The 18435-nt window shown below is 27.3% G+C and overlaps 5 protein-coding genes across 5 annotated transcripts; 2 read left to right on the top strand and 3 right to left on the bottom strand.

Moving 5' to 3' along the window:
• Positions 1 to 1821: 1821 nt before the first annotated feature.
• Positions 1822 to 3892, bottom strand: LOC123305963 (peroxisome biogenesis factor 2). The gene is made up of 4 exons (XM_044887807.1): positions 3500 to 3892; positions 2995 to 3426; positions 2001 to 2213; positions 1822 to 1941 (listed from the first exon to the last, which is right to left on the bottom strand). Exons 1-4 carry the CDS (start codon positions 3611 to 3613, stop codon positions 1861 to 1863), a joined length of 840 nt encoding a protein of 279 aa, XP_044743742.1. The 5' UTR covers positions 3614 to 3892; the 3' UTR covers positions 1822 to 1860.
• Positions 3893 to 3988: 96 nt separating this feature from the next.
• On the top strand, positions 3989 to 6340 carry LOC123305965 (chromatin modification-related protein MEAF6). Its single transcript, XM_044887809.1, has 4 exons — positions 3989 to 4287; positions 4434 to 4637; positions 4715 to 4751; positions 5845 to 6340. The coding sequence occupies exons 1-4, from the start codon at positions 4210 to 4212 to the stop codon at positions 6222 to 6224; spliced, it is 699 nt and encodes a 232-aa protein (XP_044743744.1). The 5' UTR covers positions 3989 to 4209; the 3' UTR covers positions 6225 to 6340.
• A 331-nt stretch (positions 6341 to 6671) lies between these two features.
• Positions 6672 to 9406, bottom strand: LOC123305964 (osteopetrosis-associated transmembrane protein 1). Its single transcript, XM_044887808.1, has 6 exons — positions 9030 to 9406; positions 8795 to 8960; positions 8608 to 8722; positions 7724 to 7953; positions 7497 to 7665; positions 6672 to 6732 (listed from the first exon to the last, which is right to left on the bottom strand). The coding sequence occupies exons 1-6, from the start codon at positions 9122 to 9124 to the stop codon at positions 6680 to 6682; spliced, it is 828 nt and encodes a 275-aa protein (XP_044743743.1). The 5' UTR covers positions 9125 to 9406; the 3' UTR covers positions 6672 to 6679.
• LOC123305969 (gonadal protein gdl) lies at positions 8999 to 11025 on the top strand. Its single transcript, XM_044887812.1, has 5 exons — positions 8999 to 9032; positions 9363 to 9541; positions 9635 to 9795; positions 9856 to 10004; positions 10857 to 11025. The coding sequence occupies exons 2-5, from the start codon at positions 9432 to 9434 to the stop codon at positions 10995 to 10997; spliced, it is 561 nt and encodes a 186-aa protein (XP_044743747.1). The 5' UTR covers positions 8999 to 9032; positions 9363 to 9431; the 3' UTR covers positions 10998 to 11025.
• A 168-nt stretch (positions 11026 to 11193) lies between these two features.
• Positions 11194 to 13060, bottom strand: LOC123292108 (1-acyl-sn-glycerol-3-phosphate acyltransferase 2-like). The gene is made up of 7 exons (XM_044872653.1): positions 13042 to 13060; positions 12812 to 12984; positions 12547 to 12708; positions 12284 to 12481; positions 12085 to 12222; positions 11318 to 11416; positions 11194 to 11208 (listed from the first exon to the last, which is right to left on the bottom strand). The coding sequence occupies exons 1-7, from the start codon at positions 13058 to 13060 to the stop codon at positions 11194 to 11196; spliced, it is 804 nt and encodes a 267-aa protein (XP_044728588.1).
• Positions 13061 to 18435: the final 5375 nt, after the last annotated feature.

Genomic DNA, 18435 nt, shown 5'->3' with positions numbered 1-18435 from the left:
AAATGGTTTCTAAAATAGAAAATAAAATTGAAACATAAAATATTAATCAGCAACAAAACTGAAGTCAACAAAAATTTCCAAGTGAATTCAAAGGTTTGTACGTAATAAACAAGTTTGGGTGACCATTTACGTCATTAAAAATGTTTGTTTCGCATTTAATTTATTTTTAAGCTGTTAAATTACCACCTAATTTAATATATTTTTTTATTATAATTCTGTATTCATTGCATGCCGAAAATTCCTTTCGTATTGTTATTCGGGGCATTCTGTATACATAGCGATTCTGTAGCATTGTTTGAATTGTGTACATGCGTCCTGACTCATAATAGGAAATCACTCGCATCAATTATTAGAATCGGCCTCCACAAAAATTTCTTAGCAACCCCGAGAACTTTCATTCACGTTTACTTCGTAATATAACAATTAAAATATTTGCCCCTGAAGTGTGATTGCCATTTATGTCAATACAAAACTGAAAGTACTTGATAAACCCTATATGGATTAATTATTTAACTTAAATTTAAAACGGATTCGAAATAGAGCTGATAATTTAGTAGTACACAAAATTTTACTTACTAAACTTCCCCGCTCTAAAATATGTATAAATTCTGACGTCTTATATTAGTTTTGTTTTAGTTTTGCATATTTTATCGATGCTATAAACGACGTCCAGATACAATTTGCTTTATAAAACAAATCATACAAAGTAAAGTTTCGAAGTAAGCGTCAAAATAATATTTTAAAAGATCTCTCTTGTTTCCAAAGTAATAGGGCTAACAGTATCAACAGTATGGGTTTGTGGTGTTGTGGCTGTGCTAAATTCACTAATTTGAAATCCACTAATTTTGGGTCATCCTTTTCAACTGTGATGCCAGTTTTTTGCTAGCTATCACTGTTGTGCTTAATTCCGATACAAGGACTCTACTTTCTTGAAACCTTTTAGAGCTAGGTTAATTTTGATCACAAATTTAAAAAGTATGACCAAAATTTAGTAGGATTACATACCTAATTTATCAAAATTGGATAAAATTTGGATATGATAGAGAAAAATTTAATTTTTTGGATTCTGATGACGTCATGAAGTTAAAAAATTTTATTTTTTTGGTAACACAGGCAATTTTGATCCGATCTTGTTAGAATTTTTTTTGAAATCCACTAATTTTGGGTCATCCTTTTCAACTGTGATGCCAGTTCTTTGCTAGCTATCACTGTTGTGCTTAATTCCGATACCAGGACTCTACTTTCTTGAAACCTATTAGAGCTAAGTTAATTTTGATCACAAATTTAAAAAGTATGGCCAAAATTTAGTAGGATTACATACCTAATTTACCAAAATTGGATAACATTTGGATATGATAGAGAAAAATTTAATTTTTTTGATTCTGATGAAGTCATGAAGTTAAAAAATTTTATTTTTTTGATAACACAGACAATTTTGATGTCGATCTTGTTAGAATTTTTTTTGAAATCCACTAATTTTGGGCCATCCTTTTCAACTGTGATACCTTTTCAACTGTGATACCACTTTGTAGCGTGTACGAACACAAAGCATATTTACACCAAGTACTCAAAAAGAGTTTGAAAACGAAAAGTTTCATTTACTGGTCTACACAAATTCTGCCCAAATTACTACATTTACTTATTATTTACCCTCTCCACATGTAGCATCTCCTCTGTCTCCTTGTAAAATGCAAGTAAAGAAGATTAAAAATCTATCTTACAGGCATGGTGTTTTCAACGATTTGTCTAGTATGATTTTATCGCTGAGCTTTTAAAGCAAAGTATCACTTTTAAATTTAGAGAGAAAATTTAATAATAATTCCATGTACAAATTAATTAGTTTATTTTCATTTTATTATGTTACATATAAAATTTTAAACATTTTTGCCCCGAAAAATTACAAACAGGGCACTGATATCCAGTATCTGCTTCTAAATTTCCCTAAAAATATATAATCAATTTTCAACTAATTAAATTTTTTAATTTTCCTCAAAAATTACCTTTAAACAATAATAACAAAAAATATGTGAACATCCCATGTGGTGTGGTAAAACAGGTTTTTCATTACAATTTGGACATTTTGTAGTAATTGTAAAAACTCTTGGTGCTTCTATATGATGTTGATTAGAATTTGTATTCCAGGGACTTAAATTTTTAAAACGCCTTACCCAGCTATGATAATTGATTAGCGGAAGAACTATCAATAATAATTCCTTCAAGAGAAAAACTAATTTTTAAGAATTATTTATATAGCAATTAAATTTAGCATTTTTGGAAAAAACCCATGTTTTAATTGTTATTTCTAACTCTTACCTCCCAACTTCGTTAATAAAAACAATAACTTTTATTAGAAATACACAACATTCCCTCAGTTCGAGCATTACTATTTTTAAGCAGCAAAAATGTATATAGAACTTTTCTGAATAAAATGGACATGAAGAAGAAATTATCCAAGCCCTTACTTTTATAATTTTCGAGATATTCATGATTGAAAATGAAAATTTAGTTAGTAGATACAAAAAGATATTTTTTTCATATAAGCAAATGCGTACGTTACGTTGATTATGTTGGATTGACGTATGTTGGGTTGGGTTGGTTTTATGTATTTTTCGGAATAGAAATTATAACCAATCTACACATTTGTACACATCAAAAATAATAAAATTCATATTTAAAACACTATATATAATTGAAAATCAAATTTCCTTTTTCAATCAGTGATATTTCGAAATATGCTGACTTCTTCTATGAGAACCTAAATTAAATTTTGGTGCCACAAATTTGTAGTTGCTTTAATTTTCGTATAAAGCTATGGCATTACAAACATCGGCATTTTGAAAAATTGTATTCTTGATTTTCATCTTAGTTCGTAAAATTCTATAAAAGAATCATAGTAACAGTCATCAGAGAAACAGTAATGGAACCCCCTTATATATTCAATTTTAACTTATCATTTTACCAACATTTATCATTTAAAATGACAATTATACTTACAATAAACGTATGCCATAAAATTTCTCGTTGCATAAAAGAATATATGTTATTATTTAAATATCGTTTTACGGTGCTAGTTTGTTTTAAATCTAAAATTCTATCAACTAGCGATGGTTTTTCTCCAGTACGTAAAAAATTTAAAAAATTTATTAAATTTACTAATAACAACAATCCTTCTAACCTATCCAATAATTTTGTAACATTAAAATCGTGAATAGCTTCGGAATTAATTGTATGAATTCTATCTTTGATATAGTTAACACCATGCGTTAAAATTCCATACAACAACAATTTATTATTCGACATATTATCGTATTTTATAGCTAACAATTGTTGACCAAAAGTTGCTCTATTTTTGATTAGAGAATGATTGAACATGAACAATCGTAATATTAAGGTAATTTCGGGATCATATTTAGTTGCTAGTCCTGCCTGTAATTAAAATTTTAGAAAGAAATTTAAAAAAATTTATGTTCTTATACTTTGATAAAAATACTTGACTTACGGGAACGTACTGCAACAACTCCGAAATTTGTCTCTTAAATATTTCAATAATTTCATTGTCTAGTTTTAAAGCATCAACTTGAGCAACTCTTGTTAAATAATTTAGTGTGGACATTTTCGAAAAATATTATTATCTACAAGAAAAATTAAAACCAATAACTTCATACTTTGTAAACATAACCTTTGTAATGACTAGAAATGTCAAAATGTTTCTGTCTGTCATAGATGAAATTTGCACAAAGTGTATCAGGCGAATCACCCCCAAGAGTCCATGATCCATTTCAATTCTTATCTTTTTTTCCTACTCATCATCTATTGTAAATATTTTTATTCTAATTGGAAGGTTTAAAGAAAATAACCAATCATAAGAATTAGTATAATATAAAACAATTCAAAAAATTTGGTTTAATTAAATACAGTCGGTATTGTATTTTGATACACCTTGTAAAATAGGTAACATTTAACGGCCTTCAGGTGGCGCCAAGGAAGATCATTTAATTTTCTACCATCTGTTGTTATGATCGTGAAACACAACTTTCAGTGTTTATTTACTTTGAAAATAACTATAAAATAAATTTTACAAATTGATTACAAGTTTAAAAAAAAAACAAATTAAAATATAAGTACATGTGCATTACACACGAAAAAGCACAAGGAATAAATTTTATGTATAAAGTTTGATGATAGGTCATTTTTGACATATAAGAAAAAATGGCTTCTAAACAAAACACAAGTATTGATGCAAGAAATGAATTAGCTGAACTTGTAAAAAGAAAAGCTGAAATTGCTGTAAGTATACTTAATTTCAATTTTTTTAGTTTATTAAACAGTATAAAAATCTAATGCTTATGTATTTCTACAAATTGAAAATTATAAAACTTTAAAATGATACATTTGAAGTCTGATTTACACTGTAACAATATAATGTATTATAGGAAACGTTAGCGAATTTAGAGCGCCAAATATATGCATTTGAAGGCTCATATTTAGAAGATACTCAATTATATGGAAATATAATACGTGGTTGGGATCGATATTTAGCCAGTAATAAAAATACAAATTCGAAAACCGATAAACGAAACAGAAAATTCAAAGAAGCAGAAAGATTATTCTCAAAATCTTCGATTACGTCCATGGCTGTAAGTATAAAACGTTTTTTGAACATTTCAGGATGCCAACATTTGTAAGTTATTCATACATGTTGTTTAATTTCCAGGCTGTGAGTGGATTAGTCGACCAATCACAAGAAAAAAGTAAGAATGATTATGATTAAGCTCTTTTTATTCTCCCCCAATAATTTTGTATTATTTCTTTCATTTCTATCCTTTGTTACCACAATTTTATAAAATTCATGATTACAACTGTAAATATTTTCATTTGATCATGAATTTTGTTATCATTTTTTTCCATGTAGGTGTTTTGTTTACGGAATAAATGTGTTTTTTTTTTGTTTTTGAGATTTTTTAATTTTAGTTTCCTTTTTTTTGTGGAGATAGTCGAACTGTTTTCTTTACAGATTTACGATGATCAAATCTTATACTTTGATTTTGAAGAACTGTGACTCAAACATTTATTTTAATATCTCAAAAACTAAATATTTTACTGCTCTCTTTTAGCCTGCAGTACGTCTTAGTAATAATTTTTATTGATTACCATACACTTGAAACTTCAAGCGGTTTCATTATGGCGAATTTGAATCAACTTAGCTTTCTTTTTGCATTGTGTCAACAACAAAAAACAGACAGCTATTGTAATATATAATTTTTTGCAAAAATTATCGAAAGTGCTGCGTTTTCTTTCACGATCTCCAGAAAATATTTTTTTTGGCATCACAAACCAAAATTTGATTATTACCACTTTATTTTTTATTATTATTTATTATAATAAGACAATAATTAAATAACAAATGCAACAATTTGGCCTGGAAGGTGTCAAACAAAATGATAAATTTAAGATTGTCACTTTTTGAAGGTGTCAAACAATTTTCGGGATCTCGTTAAAGAAAACGGAGCATTTCAAAAAATTTTCAAATGCCACATACTTAATTTTAAAAGTATTGTAATCAATAAAAACCCAAACACGCACTGTGGGTTAATTACAGATTTCTGTATAGTAGATGTATATACACACATTAATGTTGTTTCAGGTGTATCAGTATAATTATTCCTAGCTTTCTAATAGTATTATTAATCGCATAGAAAAAAATTAGTTTAATTTTTTTCAGAACACTTCTGAAAGTTAGGAGTACTTACTTCTAATACATCTTGTAATTTTGCACAGTTCTTTTTAATTTACAATTAATGTAGGTAAATGATTCTGACATACTACATGTATTTTACCCCATAGATGATCATAACAGCGAAACTGAATCACAAACAAATGAAGATAGTTCAGATACAAATTTACCAAACGCTGTAAATGCATCAAACTCTACAACAGGCGTTAATACAAATAACAATCATGACAGTATAACAAATAACGCAAAATCAACCGGGAAACATTCGACAAATAACACATCATCTACACCAGGAGCCCTACATTATAATATGGCGAATGGGTTAAGTGATAGCAGTGCAGTTAGTCCAAAAGATGGGTTTAACTCAAGTGGTAAAGAGTTAAATTCATCTGCAAAACATAAATCAGCCAATACAAGTGGCATTGGAAATTCAGTGACGACTGGTAATAGTGCAAAAAAAGGGAATAATAAAAAAGCTCGACATAGATGAAATTAAAATTTTAAAATGTTTCAATTAAGTTTTATGGGTAGTTTTGTCTTTTAAGACTGTATAATGTACTTTATTTAAAAAATTTTTATTTCAACGTACTTTAAAATACTAATCGAAAGATCTCAAATTTGCTTACATTATTTTTTAAATATTATTTTTTGTACAATCTTTGATAAAATTCACCAAAAAATAATTATTACTAATGGATTTAACAAATGGATTTTATAGAATAGTATAAATTACAAATTTTACAAATTGATTTTAGAAAATTAAGATTATAACAAATCAAATCTCGATTTAAGGTTGTTTGATTAAAATTAAAGTAACATACTATCAAAACAGCCACTATTTCAGTATTATAAAATTTTTTTAATATAAAATAATAACACTTTTAAATAATAATAAAATATATAGACATTTTTAATAAAATCTAGTTTTTTTTTTTAATCTAAAATTTATCTATCGACACTACTTGAAGGCGAAGGAAATGATTCAGCAAATCGATGTTCTGAAAATGTTATTATAATAAGTTATATAAAATATTAATTGATTTACTTACATGTTTATAAGACTTAGAAATAATAGGAAGGTATATTTTAGGAGTTCAAATTTAATTAGTGTAATCAAATCAAAAACTGTGCGTCCAGTAATATAAATATGTTAAGCAATATGAAATATGTCGGTCAGATAGAAAATGGCTAGCTGTGAAACCAGCCTCTCACTCTTGAGGTCTCTAGACATTGACCGCAATCGCTCTCACTAACGGTCCAGCAAATAAAAATATTTCAAGAAACTGCTCTATCGCATTATTTAAACTAATACCATTTAGTTTAGTCCGATTATAACTGCAATAAGTATTTTAATTGCTGACGTCTACATTATCTTTTAGTTTCGAATAAAACAGCCACGGACGAAATAAATTTAAAAAAATTTTAAACTTCTAATTTGTTAAATAGATGTTGAATGAAATCTTAGCTACAAATTAAGTTAAATTTTTTTAGTTTTCTAAATTCTACGAATTTCAAATAGTAATTCTTTCTACTTAAATGATAACATGTTATCGAAGGCCAATAAATATTCGTAGATTTGAAAATAAAGATTGAAGGTCTGTGACTGCATTTTTTACTTTATTTTTCAGTTTATACATATATGCTGTTAGATTTTCTGATTTAAAACTCGAAAATTACACGCAAGTCATCGGGAATAATAAAATTGCGTGTGTTTCTAAATCTTATTTTTCACTCTGAATGAGAAATTTATATTAATACTTACGAGGTGTTAAGGCAGCTTCGTCCTGTTTAGTTAAAACTTTAATTAAAACATAAAATATTACTGGCAATAATGCAAATCCTGCTGAAGACAATAAAAAGATCACTTCTGGATGTTGCCGTATATGGCAACAATTTAAATCTGCACTCCATAACTTCCTAGTTGAATTCATCTATAAGAAGGCATACAAATTTATTTTCATAAATTTTCATTAAAGAATCTCGACTTACCAAATCAACAATATCAAAACATATGGAATCTTGGTTTTTTCGTTTGATATGATGATAAAAGTCATTTAATTTTAAATAATCATCGAAACATATACTACAAAGTTCGTCTTGACTTACAAGATTTTTGTAAGTAGTGATACAAGTTGTAGTTTTATTATAATACTTTCGAAATTTTATTGCATCATCCGTGAAATTATTAGTAAGACTACCATTTTGAAATTGAAAACAACCTAAAAAAAATTGCCACAAATATCAATGAAAGTTGTTTAAAGAAATGCTGTGATGAAATTTTGAAACTTCTGTTCGATTACTGTTTCTGAAACATCACCAGGATAACATTTTTATTACCAAAGAGTAGGCGTAAGTATGTAAAAATTAGGATTGTGCTGGTTTGAATCGAGTTATGTTATTTTGAATTATTTTGTCATACATAACCATTCATAAAAACCAATAGTATATAAATAATTCACATATAATATGCATCAACGAGATAAAAACACCGATTTTCAGATTTTAATATTTCCAAAATTAGGCAAAATTTCGAAAAGTTCTTGATATTTGATTTCGTCAACTTTTATAAAACTCTATCGCCAAACTTTTTTGGTCACCATAGAAGTTAAAGTTAATTGCATTAATTTATGCATAATACTATTATAATAGAACCGTAGTGTAATCGTAGTGAAATTTCATATTCAAATCATACGAAAATACAGTTTTCAATTAAAATCCATTCAAAATTTTCAACAAAATTACAATAGTTTTTTCAATTCATTGCCGTTCGTTTCAATCATAAATTTCAAATGGATTTGAATAGCATTAAATCGAAAACTCAATGATCGTTTTATTCTCTCAAACTCTTTCATATTACATTTTTAATAACTTACTATTACATTGGGCTCTATTCCATAAATCATCGTTGTAGTTATAAATTGATCGTATAACTTGTAGACGATCTAAATCTAAATATTGAGAACTACATTTTCCCTTCGAATCGGATTGCTAGAAAAAATCCATTAAAACAATTGTAACAATGGCTCCCCGTAACAATTAACTTACAAACAATAGCAATACCTTTAAAATTTCTGCAAAACTATCTTTTAAATATATATAAGGTTCCACGCATGATTCACAAATTTCAATGGGCCTGGAATTCACTATAGCACAATGCGAAAAATCTCCTGAAGTTTGTGCAAAAACATTTAAACAGGCATCACAGCTGTTATTGCATTCAGCCAGTCTACGAAAAATACTAATATTAGTATCGTGTAAATCAGACTTTTTAAAATGCTTTTGTTTCAATACTTACAAGGTAGGTGAATCCATAGATTCGCATTTTGTAAAAATATTAAATAAAAGTAAAATATTTAGAATAATTAAAATATATTCAGTGAAGAATTTCATTTCACATATTTAAATTTAAAATTACTACACAATATCAAACTAAAATAATGATTCACGGATGAGTGTTATTATTTTATCAAATAAAGTCACTACGTTTACATGATATCATGCATAACGATTTTCATAAAAAATCATAGAGAATTCTATGTAAAAAATTTGTTTTTAATCTAACAAAGTTTTAATTAATCTTAAAAATTAGTCACAGTTTAATACTTTATTAAATATTTATTGTTACTAGGGTTACACCAAAAACGTCACTTACATACAAAATAGTCCACTATTACAAAATAATGTAGGTAACCAAAAAATGGATAATGTTCCAGAAGAATATTATCCTGGAGACTCTCCTGAAACTCTACAACGCAAACTTTATTGTTTATTAGAACAATTACAAAGTTTTCATCAAAAATTAGAACCGTGCGTATTTTATTTTGTTTTTATCAAATTTTTCTCTTGTCAATTTGTGTTTGAGCGCCAATATTTAAATGCGATATAATTTATTATTTTTAGGGAATATCAAATGAGAATTCCGTACGAATTATTATCAGGTCTTGCGAATTCTTTACTAAATGAAACAATATTTGAAATTGTGAAAGGTTTGATGGAAATACAACATGTGACAGAAAAACAACTTTTTCACCAACGGTTACAACTTATAAGAAAACACGAAGGTAGGATGTATCTCATACAACGAATACTTCGATTATTTTAAACGGTTTAAATTTTTATAGAGGAATTCACGGAAACATTAAATCATCAAGTGAATAATAATTTGCTAACAGTTGAAGAAAAAATAAAAAATGTATGTTTGTTAAAATTAAAACAAAAAGATGAATTAAAATTATTAGACTTGAATATTATTCGAGAATTAGACAAAAAGGTAAGTTGAATAACAAGTGAAAACAAACAATTGAATCAGTTAATTGTTGAAATACCATGCATTAATAGTGTTGATTACTCTATCACATTGCACATACATATATAATTTATATAATACATACTATACAATTTACGCCTGATTTGCGCTCTCACGGGTAAACTCTATCACCACCAAACATCAAACAATGATGTTTACAAAAAAATGTTTCTAACTAAAGTTGTTTATATTTTGATAAGGAACATTTTTTACATTTAAACTTTTGTTCTATCTCTAACGGTTTACAAAATGGGTCCTACGGACCCATAGGTCAAGACCCAATTGACCAATGTTGCTCATTTACGAACTCGACCTCACTTTTTACGTCCTGAGAACGCTGTAAAAATTTCAGCTTGATATCTTTTTTCCTTTTTGAGTTATCGTGTTGGCAGACAGACGGACAGACAACCAGAAATGGACTAATTAAATGATTCTATGAACACCTGTACCAAAATTTTTTTCGTAGGATGTTACAAACTTGGGATTAAACTTAATATACTATGTATATTTCATATATACATGGTATAAAAATGTACCAAATGAGATACGCAATACTTTTATATTTTTGGTATACCATATTTTTGAAATAAATCGATATAAATACTGAATTTTTTATGAGTATAATAGGTATATAATATTTTTAGATAATTTTACCATTTTTATTTACCATAGGTCTGTGTTGAGGTCTAATATAATAGTAACGATGGCATTTTTTTCCAAAAAAATTTCAATTCTTACATGTTTTAAAATTATAAACCTGTAGATTTATCAAAATTCGTACATTTTTCGTATTTCTCAGATCTTATTTATTTTTAGGTTCGAGATCAACAAGAAATACTTGAAAAAGCAGGTGTGCCTGGATTTTATGCTACAATTAAAGAAACCGATTTAAAAGTTCAAATGCATTTATTAGATTTTATTTTAAGATTAAGTACAATGAAGCTTGATATACATTAATTAATTCATTTTAATTGTAAGTATTTTTGTAAAAATTTTGTGGTAAGTGATTGTTAATAAATTTTTATTTAAATGAATTCGAAGCTGACTTTTTATCTTTTGCTTCACTTAATTTTACTCCAAATTTCATTAAAGCAAACACTGAAAAAAATAAAAATAAATTAAAGCATTTTTTGTTGTACAAATAGTCGAAAATTCAACTTACATCCACCTAAAAGTCCAATTAATAAACATAAATTAACAGTATTTTCTGAATATATTATTATGTACAAAATTAACAAAAAGTATGTAATGTAACCCCAAAATATAATATTACATACTGTTTTTAATTCGTTTGTTATTTCTATCGGTGGTATTTCTTGTACATTTGATAAAGTGAAAAAACTTCCAGTTGTGAAAAAGCTCTCCAATAATTTATCCTAAAAAGAAACATTGAACTAGCCCATCAAGGAAGATTGAAAAAGTGGGCTTTCCTGTTAAGAGATATTCTACCTAGTGGTTAAAATTAGAGATAATAATAAGATTTTTGGCATTCTATAAAAATGGCATAATTTACCAACAACAGCTGTTTGATTATAAATAAAATAAATTATATAAAAAAGATAATTTCTTGACAAAAATTACACGCTTAAAATAATATAATTTGATAACAAAAATTTTTGATTAACAATATTGGAGCCAACAACAAATATATTCAAGTATTGCTATCAGCCAGGATTAACAGCTAACGAAAGACAAAGGGATATAGCGGTGCCAGGCTCTAGACGATAAAGGCTTCGAAGCCCCACCGAATATGTTACAAAAAATTAAATGAATAAATTACTCGCAAAACTTGAGATCAACCCACTTTGGGAAAATTTGTTAAAATAACAAGAATATGAATTTAAAATATGGCCAAGGGTCAGTAAAAACTCGTTAGAATAATAGAAAATTTGATCCGATTAAGGCGAAAAAACCTTAAATCGAACAAAAATAGTTTGACCAAAATGGTAAAATAACTGCACATTACTTAAACTAGGAATAAGTTTGCTTCTACATGGTATTAGTTTTATATATTTTAAATATTGTTAATAATTGATCTAATAACCTTTTGCACAAATAAATCATTTAAAAACTTTGCGGCTTCTTCTGCATCTGATGGGACATCTTTCATGGGATATCGTTTGATATAAACGTGACCTGTTAAAGAATAACCATTTAATAAACTTAACATAGTTGGTTTGACCTAAAATTAAAAAGAGGCATGTAGAAAATATATTCGAAATTATTTGTATTTCAATACTTACCCCATTTGGATCAAATGCAAGTGTAATGTCTAAAATACTTCCAAATTTATCTCTAATATTTGGTAAAGTTGCTGTGAAACCTTTTGTTTTAATTGTCAAAAGATGTTTAAATATTGGTAAATTTTTACTTTTTGCAAATTCTATTGATTTAACAGATTTTTCCTTAGTGTATCGAGTTCCTTCTGGGCATAAAAATACCTAAATGTTTAAATCAAAAATTGTTTAATCAATAAACCAAATTTTAAGATAAATTTTTAACCAACCGTAACAGGATTTGGATAATCACAATATTCACGAGCTTTCTCTTTAATTATTTTTTCATCTTTATCATACGATCTACATAAAAATATTCCTTCAGATAAATAATGCGTCCATCCAACTACTGGATAGTATTGAAGGGATTTTTTTCCATATGTTCGTACAGTCTACGTAAAAAGAAAATTACATTATTTAGGCAATTAATTTTTTTACAATTAATTTACATTACTGTGGCCTGAATTGACCATTAGAATAATATTTAATACTTACTCCTATTGCATCTCGATTATTCATAACACTACTTAATATTAGCCAATCAATTTCATAGGTATGGTTTAACACAGCTAATGTATGCTCTTTACCAAGATAATTATCAAAATCATCCTCATCCATATACACTTTTAATACGGAATTAGACCACCATTCTGATAAGAATGCGTATTCTAAAAAATAAAATAAAGAAAACTTGAAAACGAAATTTCTTTTCTCGTTTCTTTTGCCTTCAATCGCATCAACCATTATAATAAAAGTTGTAGAAGATAAAATTTAGAAATATTGACCCTGCACTAAGGTACGTATAGCTGAGATAATGTTTATCTGAAAGCTTTTTTAATACGTTGTATTCAGTTTGATTCAGGAAGATTCAGTTTATTCCGTTAGATTCCGAGGTTGACCACTTTTTTTGACTAAGAGGGTCGGGTTATTTCAACTTGGTATCACACTCATACAGTATATGTCCAGAAGCCCTTAACTTTCCTTTAGTAAAATCTTCTAAGATAATTTAGGTACAGAGAAATATTTCAAGCAAAAGTTGTTTGTATGAAAGGTGGGAATCTCATAGGTATACTTTAACTAAAGGTATATTAAAACTTCAAAGAATAAGTTTTTTCTTTTAATAAACTCGAATATGATCGAATGAACATGAAAACTAGAACACGGTTGAATGTAATAATATATACTAAAACAATTAAATTTTACAATTTCGGGTTTGGGAGAAGTTTTACCAATAGACAGGCTTTGACATTCAAAAGAGCATTCCAAAAACCCTCTATCAAGAACAAATAGAGTTAAAAATTCCAAGATATTTTCATGTATAGCTAAATTTTATATTATATTTTTGTCGAATCTATTCGTATTTCAAAATACTTTCAGGCAAAAAACATTTGTTTCTTTTATCTCCCATCTGTAACGAAAACAAGTGTATGATGAACTGACCTTTGGCTTCAAGGTCCAATCTAAGTTGTCTTGCCAATTTTTTAATAAAGAAGAATGCAACTATGAAACCGTTCTGGGCAGTATGCTGCCCTGTATTTAAGAACAGAAGCATATGTAAATTTTTAATCTCATCTAATATCGATATTAATATAAAAATAGTATATGTATATAAAATTTTAATAGAAATCGTATAATTATTTACATATAATTTTAACTTTTAATATTTTATGGAAATTATAATTATACGCAACCCTGAATATATATAATATAATAATAATAAACGTATTGAATTCACAATACAATAATTAGTAAGCCGGAAAGAGAATATTTGATTATATCGTATTTGATCCAGAGAAGTTCGTTAATTAGACTGTAGAAATTTAAACAAGCATGAATGTTAGTTCATTGAGGGTTCCGAACACCCACATAAATTAATCCTTTTCGGCTAAATATCATCTCAAATCGAAAAAATTCGTAACTTTTTTGACAAAAAATAATAATTTTAGCTTACAAATCATCTTAAAAAATTGGAAAAACGACGCTTTTGTATAGGGGACATTAATTTTTTTTAACGTTTTGAAACCGGGAGCGAAACCAATTACGCGAGGCACTTCGTTCCCTCGGAAAACAATTCACAATAGATCGCCTCTTGGGAGGTCAGCGCGCGTTCTACTAATCCAGTTTAAAATTTCCATTTAAAACATTTTTACAAATCCAGTAGAACCTCGATAAAGTCTAATTTAAATAAATTATTTTGTACTCTTCACTCAGTGCGAGCCTAAAACCTCTTTTACTTAAAATACAAAGCCTCTATAATAGTACAACAAAATAAAATAAAATATCATAGTAAAAAAGAAAAAATTAATGCATCTTTGAAATTTTCCACAGTTGTTTATTAAGTTGTTACAAATTAGTTACTACCTTCTAGTTACAAATTAATTTTATGGCTAAAATCATTGTCATGGGCTAATTTCATTGGCTATCTATCGAAACTTTATTGAACAGGTTTTGACATCCTTTCCTATATGTAGACCGCTCCAAAATTAAATTATGTCACATGATGTGATGATACTAAGCCATGTCACCTGATTGGTGATTTTTTTGGACGACTATAACCTCAATTTTAAAATGACCAATAATGTGGCGGATTCAAATACTGTCGTAACAGCTTGGTAATTCCATTTTTAAACAACCTCGTGAAAGGTTTGAAAGAAGAACGCTTAACACTATGTTCCTATTCTGTAGTTTGTGTTTTCTATATAGATTACGTTAGTTCAACCGCACGAAGAATATCTTCGTGGTTAAATTGGTGAAAACAAATAAATAAACCTTTGAAACTTACGTGCAAAATGAGAAAAGACGAAATAATAATTAATTTTTCGATACCAATATTTACTAATCGGCCGCACAAATACATATAAAATTAATTGCAAAAAATTAATAATAAAACCACTAGTAAAATAAATTAAAGCTAAACTTAAATGAGCAATTGTTGATTTTTTAAAATTTTTAAACATTTTTGTAAAACTGTTTTTCACTATCTAATTAGAAAAAATACAAGTTCGTATTTTAAAATAATATTTTTTTATTATATTTGTTTAAACAGATAATATTGAAATATTTGATATTTTTTAATATTCATTAATAAATGTTTATTAGTATAGTTAATTGTTACTAATTAATGGTATTAATTTAAATTAGTTTACAATTGTGAACTTAGCTGATTCTTATTTGTTAAAAATATGTTTAAAAAAGATACTTTTTTAACTTTTGAAGTTATTGTGTGTGTTTCGTATCAAAGTTATTTGAGAAGGTATTTTCAAAAACATGATATAATAAAGTATATATAAATAAAATAAAAAAATGAAATTTAATACACTAACGACACAAACTATAAAACAGAATAAGAAGATTACAGTAATGGGATTATTATTATTTTCAAATAAAGGTAATTACACACATTGTTTATTAACTGCGACTATATGTACGAATTATGTAAATTTTCCATATTCAACATTAAATATCGTGAAGGATTGAAGCAAAATAAAAGTTAAACAAAAAGGACTTTTGGCCACCTGTACCTATAAAGTAAAAATATACAGGTAATTATTTCTCCTTCAATTCACACCTATACGAAATAATTTTCCAATCCATTGTTTTAATATTTACTCTCTAATAAGTCCCTGCGTGAGGAACATGAATCCAATTTCTTATAAACTTAAGGTAGTACGAGTGCCAAGGCAAGTTTAGAATTGTGGATGAAATTATTTGTACCTTATTTTCAACTTTGATGATGAATTTTGTTAGAACTTCATGAATGTAGACAAAAAATATGAATAAAATTTTTCGATATCTGCCTTAGTTTTCGAAAAATTGAAAGCTAAATAATTGAACAAAATTTTAAATTTTTGATATTTTGAAAATTACTCCATATATCGAAAAATTGTATTCTTACTTTTTGTCCACTACTGCCCATACATCCTTAATTAATCGGGCAAAACGGGGTTTTTTTGTTTTCAATAATTTATTCAGGTTTTAACTTTACGGTAAATAGTTTTTTTAAACTTCCACCGACTAGTTTCGGAGAAATCTATGAAAACATATCATCCATCTACCGTTTTCCCATAAAACCAATGTTAAATATTTGCCTACTTTTGAAGTCAATTATTTATTTAAATAATCGGACGCCCCCTCCTTCCTAAAATTTTCAGAATTGCCTTTATAAAAACTTTGCCCTGGCACTCGTACATCCTTAAATGAGCCTGAAATTTCACGTTTCCATAATTTTGATCTTGGTATTTTTACTCATATTGCAAGATAGTCTTTTAATTTCATTTAATAGCAACACTTACCTTGTTTCGATTTGATAAATTTTTGAATTAAATAATTCGTTAATGCTTGTGTCAGAATTAATTTTGTTATTAAAGACCTTACATTTATAAAATAAAGACATGTTCGACAATTTGGACGATTTAATGAGCGGATGCCGAGATATTGACAGAAATCATAAACGGTACATACAATAAACGGAAGCTAACTACCTAAACATATTTTGAAGTTCACGAATTTTTTTTACTATTGTCTGCTTATTGTATTAAGAAACTAAATCGAAAAGTCACTGCAGATAAATGATAAATATGAAATTCATAAGATTTGAAAAGACCTTAACATCAATGTGTTTACATGCAAAATAAATTATATCAATTTATTTCAATTAAACTTCAGAATATTCTTTTAATAGTAATGACATTAAATTGAATGTATTTATTTTTAAAATGTAGAAAATAATTTTTAAAGACGAGGAGGACGTAGTTTTATTTGTATGAAAATAAATATTTATGCGGAATAAATAGGTCTGCTAAACGGTGATAATTTCTATAAAATGTTGGCAAAACAGTCTCTTTTCATTTGAAGAAAGCATTTAAGAAGTGAATCTCTGAATTATTTTAATTTCCACAATTTCTCGAGAAATAAAAACAAAAATTGTTAAAAGGGTTTTTAGAAAGTTTCAAGTTTTCGGAAAATTTAAATTTTTTCATTGCAACTCCCGGAAAATCGGATACAACTCCCTCCCCCCAATAACTTTTTTTAGTTCCATTACTTTTTGGTAAATATTTTTTTAAGTTTTCTTAAAATTCATGTAAGGTTAATTTCTGTAAAGCGGAGCCTAGTCCAAAAGTCGCTACAGGGTTCAAGGGGGGAAAATCCTTGCGAGCAAAGCAAGTTTAGTGTATAGAGACGAGTGTAAAGCGTTAAGTAAATATTAAATTTGACTTTTTTTAATATTAATGTTTATTTAATATTTTCCTTTTATTTTTCACTGTTGTATGATTAATAAATGATTTTCGATATTGACATAATCAGATAACTAATATAAAACAATTTTTTATAACACTCATTTTAAATCCATTCATAAATTCTGTACCTACTTTCTACTTTTTCTGCATTAAAGTTAAATTGGACTAAAATATGTAAAATTTATAAATGGACAAAACACAGATTAAATAACACGTTTAATATAATTTGATCTAAATTATACATAAATTTTCAAACTAATACACAATTTTACTACTAATTATTTTATTACGGTCCTACAAAATTATAGTTCATATGAAATAATACGTGGTGTATCAGAACAAATGATCAATAATTTATCGGGTGATATAATACACAACAAGTATTTTGATATGGAGAATACGTATCCGGAAACGCTTCCCTTCGGAGCTACAGGCGTTACAAACTTTGAATATGCTGCCTGCTGGTTTTCAAAAACGTGTTCCGGAAAAAAGTATTTTTAGGAGAAAAATTTTTGTTGCTATATAAAGTTTGTTCTATCTTTAACAGTTTGTGAGAGATGCAGCAAAATTAGACCTAAATGTAAAAATGGCAAAAATGTTTCTCATAAAATACTAACAAATTGTATTCAAATAATTTTCGTAATTTTCTAAAGAAAAAACGGTTTTTCCAGAAATTCTACACGGAATAGCACACGTAAAATAGCATTTCGAGTTTCGAGTGAAGTTACAAAAACCATGCAATTTCAAAATTTCAAGTAGATTAAGATGTTATAGCAATACCCTCTACGTTATTAAACATTTGTTCTGATAAACTCAAATCATACACTGTATAATTTTTTTAGACACAATGCAAAATTAATTGAAGCATTGATTTTTTTTTCA

The sequence above is a fragment of the Chrysoperla carnea genome, chromosome 1, assembly GCF_905475395.1.
Source record: "Chrysoperla carnea chromosome 1, inChrCarn1.1, whole genome shotgun sequence".
Classification (NCBI taxonomy): domain Eukaryota; kingdom Metazoa; phylum Arthropoda; class Insecta; order Neuroptera; family Chrysopidae; genus Chrysoperla; species Chrysoperla carnea.
This window is presented reverse-complemented; position numbering and strand designations above follow the sequence as displayed.